Source organism: Aphelocoma coerulescens, chromosome 3, assembly GCF_041296385.1.
Source record: "Aphelocoma coerulescens isolate FSJ_1873_10779 chromosome 3, UR_Acoe_1.0, whole genome shotgun sequence".
NCBI lineage: Eukaryota > Metazoa > Chordata > Aves > Passeriformes > Corvidae > Aphelocoma > Aphelocoma coerulescens.
This window is the reverse complement of record NC_091016.1, coordinates 50,466,128-50,486,560: the sequence shown is the minus strand read 5'-3', so window position 1 is coordinate 50,486,560 and position 20,433 is coordinate 50,466,128. Positions and strand designations below refer to the sequence as shown.

At 41.9% G+C, this 20,433-nt stretch overlaps 1 protein-coding gene across 1 annotated transcript; it reads right to left on the bottom strand.

The window, feature by feature from the left end:
* Positions 1-8,982: 8,982 nt before the first annotated feature.
* Positions 8,983-15,178, bottom strand: FAM89A (family with sequence similarity 89 member A). Its single transcript, XM_069008512.1, has 2 exons — positions 14,887-15,178; positions 8,983-10,980 (listed from the first exon to the last, which is right to left on the bottom strand). The coding sequence occupies exons 1-2, from the start codon at positions 15,139-15,141 to the stop codon at positions 10,822-10,824; spliced, it is 414 nt and encodes a 137-aa protein (XP_068864613.1). The 5' UTR covers positions 15,142-15,178; the 3' UTR covers positions 8,983-10,821.
* Positions 15,179-20,433: the final 5,255 nt, after the last annotated feature.

Here is a 20,433-nt window from a genome sequence, read left to right as displayed (position 1 = left end):
TCTGAAACTCAGGTTTCTGCAGTTAAAATTTGCAGGAAGCTGTACATAACAAGATTCCCATTTTGTCTCCTGCCTCTTAGCTGTTCTGACCTTCTTATTCTTTCCAGTAATGCTTACTGTATTACTGAGGTGGCAAGAAACAAGATATGAACATAAGGAGCTTCATAAAATCTTTTTCCTAAACATGATCTGCTGTCCTAAATTTGTAAAGCTTTTTTTGAGCTCTGCATAGACAAATGACAGGTCTGCAAAGCAACTAGGAAATACTGCTAATGATGTTTTAATTGCTATTCATTAGAATAATATATATTGTTTGGGGTTTTTTTTCCCTGGGTAAAAATGTGCTTTAAATTCCTTTACATAGAAGTGTAAGAGTGTGAACCTAAGAGTTTTTACATGTGCTGGCTGCTGCTGGAATAAATCCAGATGATCCCCTTGATTTCTTACAATCTCTAATTGTAATTCTGAGGACATTTTTAGGCAAAAGAACTGTTATCCATAAGCTGCACAGAAGTGCATGCCATTGCTCTCTGAGCACAGGACTGGGGACCTGAATTAAGACCTGAATCCTAATCCTGGCTCTAAGACCGACGAGTACTGTGACCTTGAGCAAGTCATATGTGTGGCTTCATAAAATGATTGTATCTCCACCATCATAGGATTTGGGGGAGGATTAATTTGTTCATGTCTGCTTAGAAAGATGAAAAGCATTAAGTCCTTTCAGCTGCAGGTTGTTAGGAGTCAGTCAACACTGAATGTCAGATATGAAGCAGACATGCCAGGAGCCAGAGAATGTGAATATTAAAGGTGACATGTTTAAAGTCTTTGTTGTACTAAGGGAAGCTTTAATTCTGACCCTCGCTGGCATGCAGTTCTGTAATGTACACATCTGAAGACTTCTAGGGGTATATACAGCAAATCACTAACCCCTTATTATGATTTTGAAGTTATTGCAGCTGTTGTGTGCCAAAATAAATCTGAAATTAGTTGAAAAACTTGGAGCAAAGGGAACTGGCACATTAGCTGATCTTACTTTCAGCTGTCTAAAAGAAAAAATAAGGTACTTAATATTTGACAGTTTGAGACTTTGAGGTAGAAAACAGTGGTACGTTTTGCAGAAAAATATTTCTTAAAAAAATATTACAAACCATTGGTAATTTTCAGTAAACAAATTCAATAACATTTCATAGATTTAAACAAGAAAACAAGACCTCAACAACATAGAAGCACTTATACTCACCTTGCACTCCTTCCTCAGAACTGCTTATTCACTCTGTAAGCATCTGTGGGTGTTACCTTTATAGTGATTCCCTGCCAGGGAAGCTGCAGCCCATCTGATGCTGTCATACATACATCACTCCTTAACTTTGATCCTTTCTTTGGTCTCTCACTCCACTTCCAGAATAAAGCTTTGGTTCTAACCTTCAAAGCCACATATGTATCATGTCTTGGCTACAGCAGAGATAGTCTCTCTCAGTAGGACTACAGCGTTCTTTTGATCACTGAAAATCAAAAGCCAACAGAAGTGTAATAATAACTAGGAAGAAAACATTTCCCATTGAGAACATCCACTGGATAATAACATGCCACATACCAGCACCAGAAAAAATGGCTTGGATTTTGCAGGATAGGGACCAAAAGTGAATGTATCACATTGAGCATACGCCTTATAAATTCTTCCAAAGCAGGAATCTGTTTCCTTCTAAGGACATTTCTCCTACTTAGTAGTGTGAAAATGGCAGATGGATTGCACAGCAAGGAAAGCACAGTCCATCTCTTACTCATTTTGTCCTGGGAGAGAGCAAAGTGGAAATAAAACACTGATGATTAATGAAGAATTTTTTCAGGAATGGTGGACCTTATTTGACCCCTTTTCTTTAGAGATGAAATTAATTTTGCTGTGGATGAACACAGTGGCAGGTATTCATTTCCTTACACAACCACATGACAAGACTTCGTTTATACTAAAATTCTCATCTTTTCGAATGTATTTTGCACTTCTTTAAGTGGATTTCTCCCAAAAATAGTTTCCTGCTCAACTGAATTGTGCAATTTATGTAAATGATGTGTGTGTGTGTGTGTGTGTGTGTGTAGATGGAAGGAAAGGGAAGGTCAATCCTGTTCTCACAGCCTGTGCATTTTCTGCCTTATCTATGTATAAAGTTGTGCAGCTTCTGTCTGTTTAAAGGTCCCACACTGAAAGAAAAGGCCACCAGTGAGAAAGGCACCTTCTTCTCACAGTAGTTTGATTATTCTGCAACAGAACAGATTGTATCAGTTTAAAAAAAAAGTCATGTCCCTGATAAAAGAGCATCAGAGGCATGTAGAGATCACGTCTCCCTTCCCTCATTGTTACTCAGCTACTTTCATGTAACAAAATGCCAGCATGGTGATTCTAATCTAATTCAGCTGCACAAGCACTTTGACTGAAAGTTCAGAGGTGTTTTTAATCCTCTCCAACATATCCCAATAGAGGATGGCAAAACAGGAAGCCCTCGTGCACAGATCCTTCCCCACTACAATGGCAGGGTGGAAGGTGCCATCTGTCATTTCATGCCATTATATTGGAAAGTGCTGTCTTCTCTAAACTCCTTGCAGCAGCTGCTCCTGAAGGCTCAGCTCTTTGTCCTGAGCAAGCAGCTGCCTCTGCCACCCCCTTGGGAACAGTTTTGTTTTCACAGAATCAGACAGGGCTAGAAGTGATCTCAGAGGTCATCAGGTCCTTCCGCCAGCCACTTGGATGGATAGGCATTCCTGACAGATGTTCTCCCTGGCAGGCAGATATTCTGGCTCTCAGAAACCAAACCTAAGCTGCCTTTCCTGAATTAAGAGACCTATCAGCTCCTACTGCATGTAGTGACAGTTTGATGCCTGGTTGTTTTTCAACTACAACCATTTATTCAAGCAATATGATTTTGTGAAAATACACGATTTTACTTGAGGAATCCATGGTGAAGATGGTGACTTGGTCTTTTAGAAAGTTTCTGTCCTCCACTTTTATTCTCCTGGTTGCATGCTTCCTATTCCCTCCTACCCCCTGCTTAGCCTTGCTAAGCCAGCGACATAGAAATCCATCAGGCAAATTCCTTGGCTGCAGGACCACAAAGCATTAAATATTTCATTTTAAATGAACAAGGCAGCCTGCACATCTCAGATCTACTACAGACTTTCTGGAAGGACATAGGCACTGGGTAACACACCATTAAGCTGAAACAAAAATACAATCAGTGCCTACAAATGAAAGTATTTAACTCAGAGGATGAGAGAATGGACGATGCATTGAGATCTCTGTTTCTGATGCATTGAGATCTCTGTTTCTGGAGAATAAATGCATCCATACAAACTCCCTCCTAATTTGCAAAATAAATTGTAAATTTTCATTAGGGGGCACACTTTAGCAGATGCTTATATAAATAAACGTCTGCGGTGGTATGCTTGGCTTCTCTAACACTGATTGATGTATTCTGCCCATACACACCTGCATTTGAAAGCACAAAAAAGAGTATTATTCTCTATAAGAAGAAGGGACATTGAAAGCCTAGAACAGTCCTACATTTGCAACAGAAACAGAAAGGACTTTTTGAATGACTGGCTAGTGATAAGTGAAAAAAGTCCTATTGTGTAACCACACAAAGCACTGGAGACAAGACAAACCTATTTACATATGAGAACACAAGCAAATCCTGTAAGAAAGGACATGAGACAGGATAAAAGAAATGCATAAAACAGAATTCCTTCTTCCCCACAGAGATTTCTGCAAATTTCTACTTCTCTCATTTATCCGTAAGGGTTAATATTGTATGCAAGCAACTGTGCAATGACAGTCTCCAAAATACACTAGAACTCTGTTCATAAATGTCTTTCCTCTTCTAAAAATGCACTCAAATTACACATTGAATAAGTGGTATATATTCCATTATCTCTACAGCTTATATGTATGATGCAAGGTATTTAGGAAAGGCTTCTCCAACTTGATCATGATGAAGTATCAGAAAGAGCAAGGGTATTTTGTAGATGCAAGTCAAGATCATGTATGATTTGTACAATACTAACAGAAGAAACAGGAATAGCAAGACCCTTGGAAAGAATATAGACATGCTGTGTTCATACAGGACAAAAACCAAATGGTAACAGAGCTTTGATACTGTAATGCTATGAGAAATTAATTTTCTCTCTGATTTGATATACTATTTTTTTCCAGCTGATTCTGATAAAATGTCCTTCCCCTATACCAAACTATTTTAATATTTCAGTCGTTTACCTTTTGTGCAATGTAGCATATAATAAGTAATTTTATTCCACAATCAAACAGCCTTTGATGTTGCGTAGGAGTAATGAAACAGGTTAAAATGTGGTTCCATTTAAGATTGTACTTTACCTGTTCAAAACTTCACTTGTTACCGCACCTCTGCGTGCAATGTTTGAATTTTCCCGTGTCCATGAGGGCTTTCAGTACAAATAATTAGTGCTTTGTTAAAAATCTATATTCAGGTAACCAAATAATGTAAAGGGTTAAGAGAAAAAAACCCAACAAAATGTACTGTCCCTGTCATCCAGGTGCTTTTGTTACTGAAGTAACGACCTTATTACACTGCCTCCTTGTAAATGATTTAAAACGTTCTGCTGTTTGACGAGTCAGAAGAGTTTAAGCAAGAGCTGGTAGGGCTCAGACAGGCAACTTTATTGTTTGTGACAGCGCCTGGTATCTTGAGCCAAAAGGAGCTCACAAGCCCTTACTCATGTGTCTAGCCAGGTAATCACAAGGACGTTTCTGACCTGTGGAAGAAATGCTTGTGATTTCTGAAAGTGAGTAGTTAGCACTGCGAGGAGGATTGAACTGCTAAACATGAATTTAAGGCAGTGGTTTGACATAGAACTGAACTCTCTGTGCACTAACAATTCCAAACAGTCTGCTTTGGCCACTGAATTTTAACAATCCATTATTTGCATAGGATTTCTTCTCTCATATTAAACTGAGGAATTCTGAAAGATTACATTCTCTCGAAGACATTAGCTTAATAATGTCTTAGCACAAGTGCATTTAAAATCTGTAGCAAAAGTCCAGAGAAGAGCCAAAATAGTCACAAGTGTGTGTATTTCAGTAGCAGATGGCTTTGTCTTTTTAAATTGCATACCAACCTTATCTGAAAAATGTAAATTCTACTGTTAAAAGCACATTCCTCTGAAATCAGATGTGGGCTTCATTACTTAGGGCTGGTTGCTTCCACATTCATTTAATTAAGTTTTCTGAATAGAAAAGATAAAACAGAGTGGGCCAAAAAAACTAAGGGAAAGAGACTTTTGCAGTGAATATTTATCCCCTCCAAAGTTCCTCTGTCATTTAAAATCAAATAGCCAAACTCACTTCTGAGTGAGTCATCTGAGTGAGAACCCCTTGTTAATCCTCTTCATTCCTTACAAGGTGCAATTGCCCCACAAGCTGCAGGTGCCAGTCCAGCACACATCCAGCCTCACCTAGGCTTTAATCCTTAGGGCACATCTGGGTTTTGTGGGGCCATCTCTGCTCTTCCAGACCACCTCAGCTCAGGAGGGTTTGTCCCTTGGCACAGATCCCCCAGGCTCTTTGAGCCATGGCAGAACCTAGCCCTCACAGCAGACCCTGGCTGTTTGTAAAGCTACCTGCAGAGTTGGAGTTGCCAGGATCATAGAATAGGCAGTTAAGAGGCTTTACCACATAGGGAGCTTGGAAACTCACAGAAAATGTTAAACTCAATAGAAGATGACTTTGCAAATAAGATAAATCTTTTAACTACTTTTCTAAGAAAACAAACAAGTTATTTCCTTAGGTACTGCAGTGTTGTCTAGAGTTAAATGCAGTAACTTCAGATAAACCAAAGACAATGGATGGAAAAATGTACTTCTGAGGAGTTGTTTTCTGAGAAAATGCATGTAGTATATGAAAAAAGTATGAACCTCAAACTGCTGTGGTAATGTATCCTCTACAGGCAGGCATCACAAAAACACAGTAAATTCTTTCAAAGTGACTGAAGGTCGCAGAGCAGTACATTGGAGAAAAGACCTGTTGTTAGGGCTCCCTTTGGCATGTACCTGATTAATCCTTCCATTTCACATTCCTCCCCAGCGGTCAGCTGAACAGCACAGTGGGGGAATTAGTTTTCTCTACCCTAAGAGCAATCTAATTCCTCAAGGCAAATGGATGGCTTTAGCTAGGCAGCTAAATAAAGTCAAATAAAGCACGTTCTTTCCAGTTGAGCAAAAGTGCATACCCGCAACAAATGACTGTCACGTTAAAAATACGTGACAAGTAGCATAACCCCAGCATCTAAAATGGGTCAAAAAAGGACATGAAAAATCCCCCAAGGTGTCAGTAGCAGAACTAATCAAACATGGGATTTTAAAGAACTCATATTCCAGGACCTCAGCATCTCCTTCCAAACTGTGCCAAGCTCCCACATCCAGGACCTGTGACATTCCTCCCCACCGCTCTTCCCTTCCAGCATCCCATTGAGTCCTGAAGGCAGCACCTGGGGCGTTCCCAGGGCCCCCTGTTGTATCTGCAGCTTTCATCCTCATTCTCTAGAAGATGTGCCAGGACTCTCCTCCTTCCCAGACGCCCCAGTGGTACCCAGCACTGTGGTGCCCTGGCTACTGCAGAGCTGCCAGCAGGCGTGTGACCACCCGGCTTTTGCCTTCTGGCAGCCAGGTGATCAAACACAAGCCAAAAGGGGAACTCTTACCTGTGATCCTGTCCAAGAAAGGAGCAGTAAGTCTCTCTCCTCTTCCAGCTCCAAATATTTACAAGGCTTCTAAAAACAGAGCAACTCTACAACTTCTGTCCTATCAGACCTAGTTTACAGCAAACAGACAGAAAATGCCAGGACAGATTTCCTGCATGAGCTTTGTTTCCTTAGAATGAAGGCTAAATGTGACACAAAACCTTAGGCTTGTAAATAAGTACTAAGTGGATCAATTATAAAGACTGGGGGGGCTTTGCTACTCTCTTCATTGCATTTAAAATTTTGCAAACTGTCTTATTTACAAGAAATTGTAAACATAATTTTAAAAAAGTCAACTTATTTTAAATGTCACAAAATTATTTGGTTACCTATGATTAGGAACTAAATTAATTACAAATACTATCATAATTTTTGCATAATTCTTCTCCTAGTCTTCCAATTTCATGACTACACCAAATATTGTACTGAAGTCTCAGCTTTTAGCAAGCATTTAAACGATGCATAAACTGAGTGCAATTTTGCCCCACCTTTACTGGAAAACTCTATTTGAAGCAACATTCATGCTTTTTACAAGTTATTCTTATGATTGCCTACTGCATTTCAGTGCATTAAAGCAGTACCTTTGAGTAGTACATTTGTAGAGTGTTATTTGAATATCTCCTGTATCTTAGTATTTAGCTGTTCCACAGTCTTGGAAATAAAAGACACCAAGCAGCAATTCTGGTTTTAGGAAAAGATGCCTGCTTTGAAATCCATCCCCACTAAAGTCAATAGCACTGACAGTAACTTCACCAGGAGCTGAAGCTGAACCTAAATGCTCATCTGTTACATTTGCCATGGTATCAGCCACCCATTACCTTTTGGCACCCACTTTCTCGAGAGTGGAGCACTCCTTCCAGACGCTTCTCTTTTTGTAGACTAAGGCAATTGCCAGGGGACTAAAGTGTAATGTAATTATGACAGTATGACTCTGCAGTTGTCATAGCAATGGAATGAGGGTGATATGCTGTTGAAGTAAAAATAAAACTTCCAAGTACAGCTAGTGGAGACCTAACAATTATTTCTAACTGCTTTACCACATGTATAGGCCCTTTGGAGAAAGGCCAGTGAAGAGTTACCCAGGGCAGATTGCCTTCTGAACTGCTGTACTCAGAGTTTTCCATCTCTGGGCAGCAGGAGCCTGACTGTTCTTGTTTCCTTGTAAACCTTTCTTTTCCTGGGCCTGCTCATTATTGGGTGTGCTATGTGGGACTGGGAAAGTTCTGCAGTGTTCACTGGGTAGCAGAGAAGTGTCCAAGAGTTTCTTTCATTATATCCTTAAAAGGTACCCTTAAAAACTTACGTGTTAAGATGAACTGGGGTTATGGAATCAAAATGGAAATGTGTTGGGACGTGGTTTGGACCACGGGTAGGAAGCTTTTGTACTAACGTGACTCCGTTCTGTCATGTGCACACCGAACTCGGATTTGAAGCTGCCTGTAGCAATTACTCAATATTTAAGCTACACTTTCCCACCAAGCACCTCTCTTCCAGAGCAATTTCCCTGCTTTGTGCTGCTGTAATGTGGTAAAGAGATACAACTCACAACTGCAACACCAGACATAGACATCAGCCTCTGGAGCAACTGCTTATTGACTTAAAAACAAATTTCTTCTTTATACAACCTTCATCTGGCTAGCCAGCCCTCATGGCATTTGAGTTTTCCTTAGGAATATAGACTGTAACTTCTCTCCCATGCAGGATAGTGTTATTAAAAGGGACAGGGTGCTGAAAACTTAGCAAGTCCTTATAATCCATCCTGTTTTTCAGTCCAGATGTTGTGGAGTGTTGTTTTAAGACTTTTATGCTTCCCTTGGTACAGGGAATACCAAATATTCCATGGTGCCCAAATCACGAGCATGATGAGAAACATATATCACTTTTTAATTTTTTAAGAGAAAATACTGTGAATTTTGCTCAAGTCCATTCTCACCACTGCAACTATTAAGGAATGACACTCTAAAGATCTGTAAAACAGAATCATTAATTTTAGTAGTAGAAACAGGATTTTCTCCTGAATTTAAAAACAAGTAAAATCCAATTAAGACAGAGAAGCAGTAAATTCCATTCCAAACAGAGGTAGGTGGAACCTTTGCCACTGTAATTTAAAAATTGCTTGCTTCAGGTGATAACTAGTCCTAGTTTTCTTATGGGAGGGTTGGGAAGGGGGGTGGCATTTGTATTCACTGAAAAGGTAAATTAAAATACACACAACATTAAAAAGTTATGCTAAACATCATGCTTTTTATTTTTGGGGAAAGAGCAAGAAAATAGCAGTACTTCAACAGACTAGAAAAAGCCTCATGTAAATACCAAAAGCACAGCAAATTATACTAAAAGCTGATACATTCTTAAGTCAAAGCATAAAGTTGCATGTAAATATGTGTGTGTATATATATTTATACATGTATACACACATAGGCACACAACTTTTTAATACAGATGTAGCTATCTGGATTATCTGTGTTTTCCTTATCATTCAGTTTAGTTTTGAGTGAGTAAAGCAATTAGACCAGAATTAACATTAAAAAAATATCCAACCATTGCCACAGACTAGATTAAGAACTATACACATACACAATTACAGCACAGTCTTTACTTTTGTGGCCTTTGAATTCCACTAAAACAAGCCTGTTTTAGAGGGAATGCATCCTGGAAGTCTCTTGGCTTTTATCACTGCAACATCCTAGCCTTTGCTAAAAACAGAGGAGCTACCCCAGAATGTGATCTCCAATTCTTCCTGCAAACTGCATGCATGCCAGATATGAACCATGCAAAAACCCTTTGAGGTTTAAGCCCTTAATTATTACCTTGTGTCAAGATTCAGGCACTGTGCATTATAGCAATCTTCAGAATTAAATTTAAGAAACAAAAATCACATTGAGAGTTGATTTTACTTAAAACAGAGAAGGGTGAAGACTCAGATAGTTGGCAACTCTCAGCTGATTAAGCATCACATGTACACACTGCGAATTAATAAAAACTTAACCAAGTGCTTTAGTAAGTTCTGAAAACAAAAATAAGTTATATTTCAAAGAACAAGTTAGTATAAAAAGTTTTAACATATGCAAAGTATGTGCTCAAAATACTTATTTTGCATTTTTAAAAAGAGCTGTCATCTACCTTGCAGCAACAAAGTTCACCCAGTATAAAATATTGCAATTTGTCCCATTGTGTCATATGAGAGGTTTCCTTATTCTTCATATGATCAAGAACACTTGCACAAGAGTTCATGTTATTCCAAGCCACATAGTGGCAGACAGACTATGTTTGAAAATGTGCTTTTACTATGCAGTGCAGTAAAAGCTAAGCAAACCATTTCAGAGCAGCGTTTAGCAGGTCAAAGAGCTACATCGATGCAAGAAATCCAGAGAAGAGTATAAAAGTTAATGCCAAGTGGCAGTACCAAGAAAGTGAATTAGATCAACAGAAAAAAAAAAACCCTGCTGGTAACATTCACTATCACATGTACAGCTTGCAAGCTAGGAATAAATTAGCTTCAGGAGAAAAAAAAAATTAACTGTGTAAACAATTCACCCAGTACAAAACTGGATGCAGCCGGTAAGAGCAGAACTAGCTTAGTAGTGCTGAGGATGTGCGTGCATCCAGATGCCTGTTCAAAATGCATTTATCAATGCCACTGACCCCCCCAAAAATCACCTATAGCTATTTACACCACAGCGGAGGCTTCCCTCCCCCCTTATGAAGTTATTACAACTCAGGAAGTCGCTGCTGTCTTCCACGATTAAAATTCCAGTTATAAGCTACCAATGTTTGTAAGATGAAAACACCCACCTTGCAAATTAAATTGAAAACTCTTGTCAAGCATGTCTGAGGACTCTTCAAAAATTAAAGTACAGCACTTTGCTCAAGTGGTATTTGCATGAGTAACTTGTACTGACAGCCTGTTAAAATAAGAGAATTTAACACAACTCGGGGTAGCTGGGTGTTCCTCCTCAGGAAGAGGGATCCATACAAATTCCAGTTGTTCTTGTTGAGGTTACAGGGAGAGAAGGACAAAAGAACTTCAGTTCAGTCAGCCTCAAGGGGAATCTTCCTGCTTCTAGAAGTATTCCTCCTCTTCATCAAAAAATCCGTTCTCCAGGGCGTACGAGCAGTCTGCGTTAGAGTCAGCTTGGCAGGCACCTTTGTATTCTTGAATGGATTCGTACAGGGAGTAGAGCTGACACAGCAATGACATATCCAGCTGCCGAAGGCCAACCTGAAGGGGGAACAATTCAATCATTACTACAATTGCCTTTTTATGGCTGTATAATGCTGTATATATTTTGTTGCTAAACAAGAGGTTTGAGCTTCTTTCCACCTTGAACGGTTATGAAATATGAAAGTAAAATTCATTTTCTAAGGTGGCAGATGCCCCACGGGATAAACTGGACAAAAGAACAAGGAACGATGTGATGCAATAGTGCAGAACAAATGCAAAGTGTTCTTCAAAATGTTGTATTACAACACTGTGCTAAACTTCAATAAGCAGGTCACTCCTATCGGAACCATGGCAGATAAATTCATAAAGTCTATATTCCTCACTATGCAAGGGAGATATTTTTCCAGAAATACTGTGTGTCTTTCACACATCTTTCTCTCACAGCATCACAGGCACTCTGTTTTTCTTTAAAATGGCCTGGAGTAGAAGTTTTAAATGGGACTCTGGTTTTTCCACTTGCCAGCTGAGTAGTTGTAGTCTAATTTTCTTTTCTATATTGACATACATAGGCATCTGACAAACCCAGGTACATCTAGAACAATACAGCACGCTACTTTCAGGCAGCAAAACTAAACAGAAGTGACACAAGTACATATGACATATCTTGCAAATCTTCAGACTATTTTCATGTGCCACTCAAGCATAGGCTTGATTATAATTAAGCACCTAATATTTTGGTCCTTAAGCTTCTCAAATATTAGTTCCAGAGCTAATTACAGATTTGGAGAACCATTAAAAAAAGGCTACCTTGTGGTCTGCATCTTTATGTCAGGTACAAAGCCAGTATGTTGCACAGCAAAGTGAAATAAAGCTATTCATTTAACTCAATTCAGCCTCCCTCTCTGGCAACGAAATAGAGAGTTCACTTGACATTGTCACCTATCCAAGTCAGATCAAATTAAAACCACTACCCAAATAGAGATTTTAGAGAAACAGCCATTTTGGCCTTATTTTTCAAGGAAGTGTTAAGCCGACAGGCTGTTCCTAGTGAGCCTCAGTTTCATCAAATAAAAATTTTTGCCACAACCTCATGTCAAGAGGAAATAAATAAATAAATAAATAAATAAATAACGTTAGCAGCCTGTACTACAACCTGAACACCAGACTGTATTTTACTCAGAATGAGAACTCTTATCTCAAAAATCTCTTCTTATGCTTCTAAATTCTCAGGACAATACACTCAACACACAAGAAAATCACAAGAAGCTAGCATGATGATCTTACTTCGACACTGCTGAACTATCCTACCAGCAGCTCTTTCTGAAGGTGAGGAGAAAAAAAAAATCATACACCACAATGCCATTGAGAAAAAGAGGGTATGACATCTTCCAGGAACACCACAAATTCCTTGGTGTAATCATGAAGCCAAAACATGATGTCCTGCACAGGCTAAAGAAGATTTTAGGACAAGTGATGGGACACTGTGCTAGCTGCCAGGACACTACTGCTAAGTCTTTCCACCACCTCAGATCTATGCTACTTTTCTTACCCATCTTCCTTTATAAGCTAGACAAACTGCTCACCTCAGGTAAGAAAGGATGCTGTGAAGCTGGACCTAACACTATGACATGCAAACATGAGACCCACCTGGCAGACCTGCATGAGAGCCAAATGTTTGAGGGACAAGACTGCAGTCCAGAACTGTTCAAAAATCAATCAGGAGTGAGGTGAGCCAAAAAAGTCAACCTGGAGACAGGTGACCTTTGTCTCCCAAGGAAGGTGGGACCATTTTCACCAGCAGCTCTCCTGTTTCAGCTCCATTAAGGACTTCAGCACTTTCTGTGAAGTTCAATTCTACTGACTGCCAAGCACAAACTTTAAGGGAAAAATTGCTTTGCAGAATTAACATAACAGGTCTTAAAACCAAATGGTTATGTTTACTATCTTATTTTTCTATTGCTGCCACTAGTATCAAACAATCAAACAAGAAGCCTACTGAGAAAAATGCAGCCTCTTCAAAACTTTCATGTATGATCCCTGAGGTAGGAAAAGCCTGAAGAAATGTCCAACCCTGATAGCATTAGCACAGTTTTTAATGCCAGCCAAGCTGCATTTGACTCTTGATAAGGCAACCTATGGCACACAGTTCCATGCAATCAACTCTGTTCTTCACAATCATAGTTCTGAAATGACTTCTCCTTTCCTCCCTCCCTCTCCAAAGCATCCAAATCCATCCCTTTCTCAGCTTTAAAAGCTTACATACACAGTACCTTGCTTGACCCTGCAGGAAAAGATGGTGCTGTGCATTTCTTCCTCACTCACTATGGAAAATTTAAAGCCAACCCATTACTCAAGAAAAATTGTATCTTTGCTGCAAAAAGAGTGTTCAATATCAGTAATAAAGTGCTTTTATCTTCTTGATGAAAGGCAGCCTTTCAGTACACAAGAATCTCTAATTTGTACAGGCCACAAAAAAGTACATCTGGAACCAAGGAGCCTGTTGCTTAAAAGTTTTTGATGTGTTTAGAAGTATCTTTTTCTTCAGAAATACTTTATCAAATTATCAAGGATAGCAGAGTATTAAAGGAAAGTTTAAAAGGGAAGTCTACTTATCAAGTAACTTTGAGAAGTATCTCATTTGATTTCCCATTAGGAAAGAAATAGATTAGACTTGTTTAATGAGTTACCTTCGCTTTTTTGGAAAAGCTTAAGACTAAGACCACATGTCCTCGTTTCCCTTCACAGCACTGCAGAAGAAAGCCCCGGCAGTCGATAGACCCATCCTTCCTGAGCTTTAGTGCAAACTGGCAATTCTAATACACAGTTTTAAGAATTATCTCTAACTGTTGAAACACTGGTGGCAGACTAAGATTTCAGCACACTCCCATCCTTCTAAATCCACAGAAGGACCTTTCAAAAAAGCTTCTTGTCCTCACGCACCTTTTTAGCCCGAGAAAAACAGTCTTGAACCAGGCAGATTTTCAGCAATATCATATTTTATATGCTTCATAGAGTTTTTAGAGTTGGAAGAGAGCTCTGGAGGTCATCCAGTCCAACCCTTCTGCCAAGGCAAGGCGGGGTCACCTCGAGCAGGTGACACCAGAACGCGTCCAGGTGAGTTTGAATGTCTCTAGACAGGCAGACTCCACGAGCTCCCTGGGCAGCCTGTTCCAGTGCTCTGCCACCCTCAACATAAAGAAGTTCTTCCTCTTGTTGCGGTGGAACTTCTTGTGTTTTAGTTTATGGCCATTGCTCCTCATCCTGTTGCTGGGCACCACCGAAAAGAGTCAGACACCATCCTCTTGACACTCACCTCTGAGATGTTTATATACATTAATGAGATTCCCTCTTCTCTAGACATAACAGGCCCATCTCCCGCAGCCTCTCTTCATAAGAAAGATGCTCCAGCCCCCTAATTATATTTGTGGCTCTCCGCTGGACCCTCTCCAGCAGCTCCTTGTCTTTCTTGTACTGATTCTTCAGAATCCTCAGCACGTAAGGCTTAGGCTATTATTAGTCATTACAGCTGCAGCTTGCACCAGCAAAGCACCAACACCCAATTAGTATTTAATCAAAAGGTGCGCCAGGTCGCCCGGAAGAATTTCGCTGTAATAACGCTGTGCTACAGGATCAAAACAGAGTCCTGTAGAAAACTACGCCTAATCACAGCCACTTGGGCTGCACGAATCAGTGCCGACACTGGGGGTATTTTTTAACACCAGCCTTTCAGCTGGGTGCCGGGTTCCGGTGGGTGCCGCAGGGCGCGGTAAGCGGCTCCCCATCCGCACCCGGAGCGGTCCCGCCGCCCCCAGCCCCCCTCCCGCCGCCGGTACCGGCAGCCAGGCCGGGTTACAGGGGCTGCACCGGCCCGGGGCGCCGGTCTGGCCCCGGGGAGGCGGCGGTGCCCAAGCCGCCACTCGCCACGTCCGCCGCCCCCGCCGAGCCCCAGCCCGCCCCGCTCACCATCTCCTTGCGGAGCAGGGCCAGTGCCGCGTCCAGGTTGGGAGGCTTGGGCGGGCGCGGCGAGCCCCGGCCGCCGCCGCTCAGCTCGTCTTGGATGCGGGACTTCTGCGCGTAGAGCCGCTCCAGGTCTCGCCAGCGCCCGCCCTGGCCGCTGCCGCCGCCCGAGGATGAGGAGTTCAGCAGCCCGCTCAGGCTCTTGGGCAGCGGCGGCAACCCCGCGCCGCCGCCGGGCCCCAGCAGCCCCGGCCCGCTCATGCTGCAGCCGCGGCCACCGACGGAAGGAGCCGCCTCGGCCCCGCCGCGGGAGGCGCCGCCCGGAGCCCGCCCCGCCTCCGGGCCGGGCGGGGGCGGGGGAGCCGCGCGGGGCCGGCGGAGGGAAGGGAGGGAGCGGAGCGGAGCGGGCGCGGCGGAGGGGCCGCCCCGCAGGTGCCCCGAGTCAGGACTGGGGCCGCGCCACGGCAGCTTTGTCTGAGGCGAGGCGAGTCCCTGCGGGCGCGGCCTCAGCCTGTGCGCCGCAGGAACACCCCCGCGGCAGCGCACTGCCCCCGGGCAGGGGGAGACAGAAGGGCCCTGCGGCAACGGGGCTGAGCCTCCGGGCTCGGCCCGGGGGCTGGGGGAGGGATGAAGCGCAGTGAAAGCAAGCATGAAAGCAGATTAACTGCTAGAGGCGGAGGGTGACCAGTTCTTCTGTGGCGATGGTGTTACATCAGTCGCCTGATAACACGCGACACTGCTCTTCCTTTCCATCAAGATGTTTCTTTCTGCCCTGGTTTGGGCTGGGATAGATGTCTTTTCAGTAGCTAGTACAGTGCTGTGGTTTTGGTTCAGAATGAGAATAATGTTGATAACATACTGATGCTTCGATTTTTGCTGAGTCGTGTTTATATTAAGTCAAGGACTTTTTTTGTCCCTGTGTGTCTGTCTCATGCTCCACCGGGGAAAAGGTACACAAGAGAAACTGGGAGGGAGCATAGCTGTGACAGGTGACCCCAACTGGCCAAAGGGATATTCACCTTTTTTTATTCGTACTTCGTTTTCAATTATTAAACTGGTCTTACTTCAACCTACAAGTTTTACTTCTGATTCTCCTTCTCATTCCACTGGGGTAGCGGGAGGGCGGGGGGAGGAGGGCTGAGAGAGCAGCTGTCGTGTTTAATTTCCAGCCGGGCTTAATCCATGACACTTTCACATCCCCGCAGCCAAGTTTTGTACCAAAAGTGTTTTATCTCCAAGCATTGCAACTACGCAAACCTAGGTCTATCTGCTCTTTGAGTCAAATTTCTCAATTTGTTAGCTCACTGTCTGTCTCCCAGCTTTATTCACAGAGTGGGTTATTGCTCTGCTTTACGGAAATGCCCAGGTGCTTTCCTGAGAAGACTGTGGAGAGGGAGCCATGCTCCAGGATGGGGGATGTGGCACAGGAATCCCCAAAACTGCCAGTGCAGCCACAGTTCTGGTACCACTGCAATACAACCTCAATGTGCCAACTCTGATTTTGTGCCTTTTATGTTTCCCGCCTTTCTCCTTGACGTGTTTGCATCTCTGGAGTCTCTTGAAAAAAAATATTAGGGCAGTTTTGGGTTATTCAAAATCCAAACCAAAGCAGGGTATAAAATTGGAGCTCTGTGCATATACTGCCATTGCAAAGCCAGATTGTTTTACAGATGCATCCCTATTCCCATGACCCTGCTTTGTTTGTGGGGTTTTCTCTTCAAGAAATACCCAGATATGGTGATTTTGAGTTAAGCCTCTACATACTTTCAGTTTTGTTCCCAGACTTGCATGGCTTTTTCATGGTTTAAATGTCATCAGACCCTGTGGCAATTGTTTGCAAACTGCTTACAGTGGAGGAAGCTTTTGCCAATCTTTGTTCATGTTTACATGCCACTTTAGGGATTGATTTGTCAGACAACCTGATGTGCTTTTTAATGCTTTTTCCACTGGTGAATATTTTTCCCCCCCCTGTTAGGCATGATGCTACTTCTGCCCAGGTTGATTGTGAAAAATAAAATTGTGCTGATAGCTTTTATGAAACTAAAGGCATTTTAAACCATCCTTATTGTAGAGTAAAAGTGTCAACAAACCCCTCATCCTTCCAGGCCAAGGGTGGAAAAGCAAAGGTGACTGCAAAAGCATTGTTTTGGTTTGCTAAAGAAGTACACACTGTACTATTGTCCTGCTTATTAGCAAATACATTTATTTGTTCTCCTCCCACCATCCCCCCCTTTTTCTCCCAGATGACAGCTATTTGGAAAAGCTTGTGTTATTTTATCTAGACTCCCTTATCTTAATTTTTTTTCAGTTTGCCTGATCTCATTAAATTCTGAGTGCATTTTCTTCACACTTGTGTCCTTTAGTCACCTTGTTGCCATGTTTACCACTGCAAAGATCTTTATGCTGTTTTACTGCTCACCTTTGTAATCTGACAAATAATAAAAAAAAAAAATTTGGGGAGTTTCCAGTGCCTCTTCTCTCAACTGGCAACCTTATCTAGCCTTCATTCATACTAAATTTATGAGTATCCTTGAAAATCTAAATCTACTGCTTTATTTATTCTGACCCAGTTATAACATGGTGATAATGGAAGCTGGAGTCTTTTGCAGTTATGTCTTTTGGTAATGAAGCAAGCTTTTGTTAGCTCTATAGACCTCTTGGTCTTTGTTGGTTCCCAGAATTGAACTACAGAAACATGTTACTTGTCAAAACTGATCTTTGCTAAGGATGTTACCTCAAAAAACCCCACATTAAAAATACATGTTGCTAGATCATAAAGAATTAGGAAATTCCAGAAGAGTGGTGTCCCATACCATCTCCTTACAGAAATGCATTACAGCATAGTTTTAATTTACATGTTCATATGTGATGTTTTACTTTTCCTAATTCATTAGGAGGATACACAATGCCCATGTATCATTTGTGCATCATTTACTAACAATCCTCTTTTCAAATGTGGTGATCTATATGCATTACAGCATACCTTGAACTGATACATCAAGACTGTCCCCTACAGCCTTTTCTCTGATGCTTTCTCCTCTAATAACCGAGTTATCTACAGACGTTAATGGAATTCCTCATAAGGACAGCCCTGTGTTAGAAGGTAGTATTGTTATCCACATTGGCACGAGGACACGAGGACACGGTGAGCTGAAGGTAGGTTGTGGTAAAAAATATCGACTAATTTTAAGTGCCTGGTTTGTGCTTCCTAGGAATGATTTTCCACCCAACAGAACTGACAAAAGGACATGTGCTTCTGCTTCAAGCTACCCTGCACAGAGCAGTGCCTTTGCTTAAAGCCACCTTCATAAGAAATTTAAAGTAATACTCCAGAGTTTGCAGCAAAGGGGCATGTGTCACATTTTGTCAGCTGTGCATCAGGGATATCTTAAAACTTGCTAAACAATACGCACCAGAGTCAGTATCCTTTTTGTATTGGGAAGATGCCTCTCATTGGGTGAGCTTGCAGTCAGAATTACTTGTCAAGGACCGGTCAGGATCCAGATATCACAAACTGGGCATAAGCAAGACAAATTAATAATTAGTTACATGTGCTTTACTCTTCCATTTGCCCCGTAGTTAAAGTGCCTGAACACACTGTGTTTCTCATGAGGCCTGTGGCTTTTATCACTGATGTGGAGGAACAGAGATCAGACTGTTCTGTGGTGCTTTGGGAATGATGTGAAACTCAGCCACTTGGCGGAAGAGAATTTAGAATATTCTGGGTATAATTGGAACCTAATATATGGTGCCATATAGTGGTACATCCAAACAGAAATTAGATTTTCAGCTAAAGATCATTCAATTCTTATGCATCATTTTTCATCAGTTTTAAATAAAAATGGTCCTAATTTGGACACTTTTTTCCAGGTATATTTTTTTATTCCTGCCTAAAACGTGAAACCCCAAGTATATTCTAACACATATTAACAGGGGCTTCTAGCTAGGTCCCTAGAAAAGTGGTGTCCTTAGATCTAGAGCAGACATCCTCCTATTTAAGCTACCTGAGTAAACAGGAGCAACAGAAGGCTCTTACCTTTTTTATAGGTCTGCTACCTCGTAGATACCCAAGAAAGACTCTTCAGCCTTTGCAGGGTTCAGAACGAAGTGCTAGAAACACAAATACGGAGGTTTGGGGATCCAGGATCCAGTTTAAAGCTCTTGATGAAATGTATTCTTGTGGCTGTAAACCCTGGTACACACCACTTGCTCTCTCAGCCTGCTGCTGTTGCCCTCGTTGGTTTTTCACCAGATCCTGTCCTTGTCCTGGCATAGCCCCTGTTCCAAAGCAATGTCCCCTAGCTATGGTCTCCAATGCTGTAGTTCCTATCCCTGTCTTTTCTTGCTTCAGCTGTCACACATGGATGCTCGATCTGTGTGTCTCTGGAGAGGGATCCTGGACAAAGAAATCCCTGGCCCTTTATAACCTCACAGTCTGTGCACCAGATCTTCACGTGGCCTGTACCTCTGGGTCCATTGGCAATTTATGGGGTCTGCCAACACCTCATTGAAGTCCTTCTCCATGCCCACGTGGGCAGTTCTTATAGCTTGGGCCAGCCTTGAGGCTCTCCAGGATCTCACTCCTTATCTGAAGATAACCAGTCTTTGTTTATCCTCTGTTTAGCCATTCATGTTAAAAAACAGAGTTCATTTAGAGTTCACCTGTGCTAATTTTTGAGCAGGACCCACTCATGCTAAGCAAGTTACAGTTAAACTTATATATACACATTAATTTCTAATATTCTATAGGTAAACTTATTCCTCAGCACTCTTGCTGCTGCCTTCTTCAGCTTCTCTTCCATATCTGATGCTGCTCTTTAGCCTGCTGCAATGAAGTCAGAGTGCTAATTCTTCCTTTTTTGTGGAGGACCAAAAAACCAAAAATCTAAAATTTGACAACAGGAGAAAGAATGTGTCTAGGGCATGAGAGGTAGGTATGACAGAAAGGTGGTTAGGACTGGGCAAAGCAAGGGCAATATATTCAGCAGGAATCAGAGGTTACACGGAGTGACGGATCTGTAAAGATTTTACAGTGTGTGTTGGTAACTGTTTCATCACTGATGGCAACTCCCAGCCAGCAATAATGCACATGCAGGGTTTTGTTTTTCTTGCAGGGTTTGGTTTTTTGTTGTTGGGTTGTTGGTTTGGTTTGGTTTGGTTTGGTTTGGTTTTTTTAAGTGACAGCAGCTCAAAGCAGAGCTCCCCTCTCCTTTTCACAATGAGGATGGTATGGATTTTTGAACTAATTTATGCCCATCAGTTAAAGCAGTGAGAAGCAGTATGGAATCTGAAGAGCATGTGCATGTAGCAAATAGGCAGTTACATTTCTGCAATGATGAGTGGTCTAATTCCTCTCTCTCACTGTATTTTTTTACACTGCTGTCAGTTCCAAGCGCTGCTGTTTTGTGTTATGAAGGGGAAAAAAAGACTCAAAGTCTGTACTTTCATATCAAAAATTCTGGTTCAGGATTATAGGAAGGATTATGCTAACGAGAAATAAGGATTGGATCTGAAAGTAAAGTTGATGGGACCTCCAGGTGCGGTAACCACCTG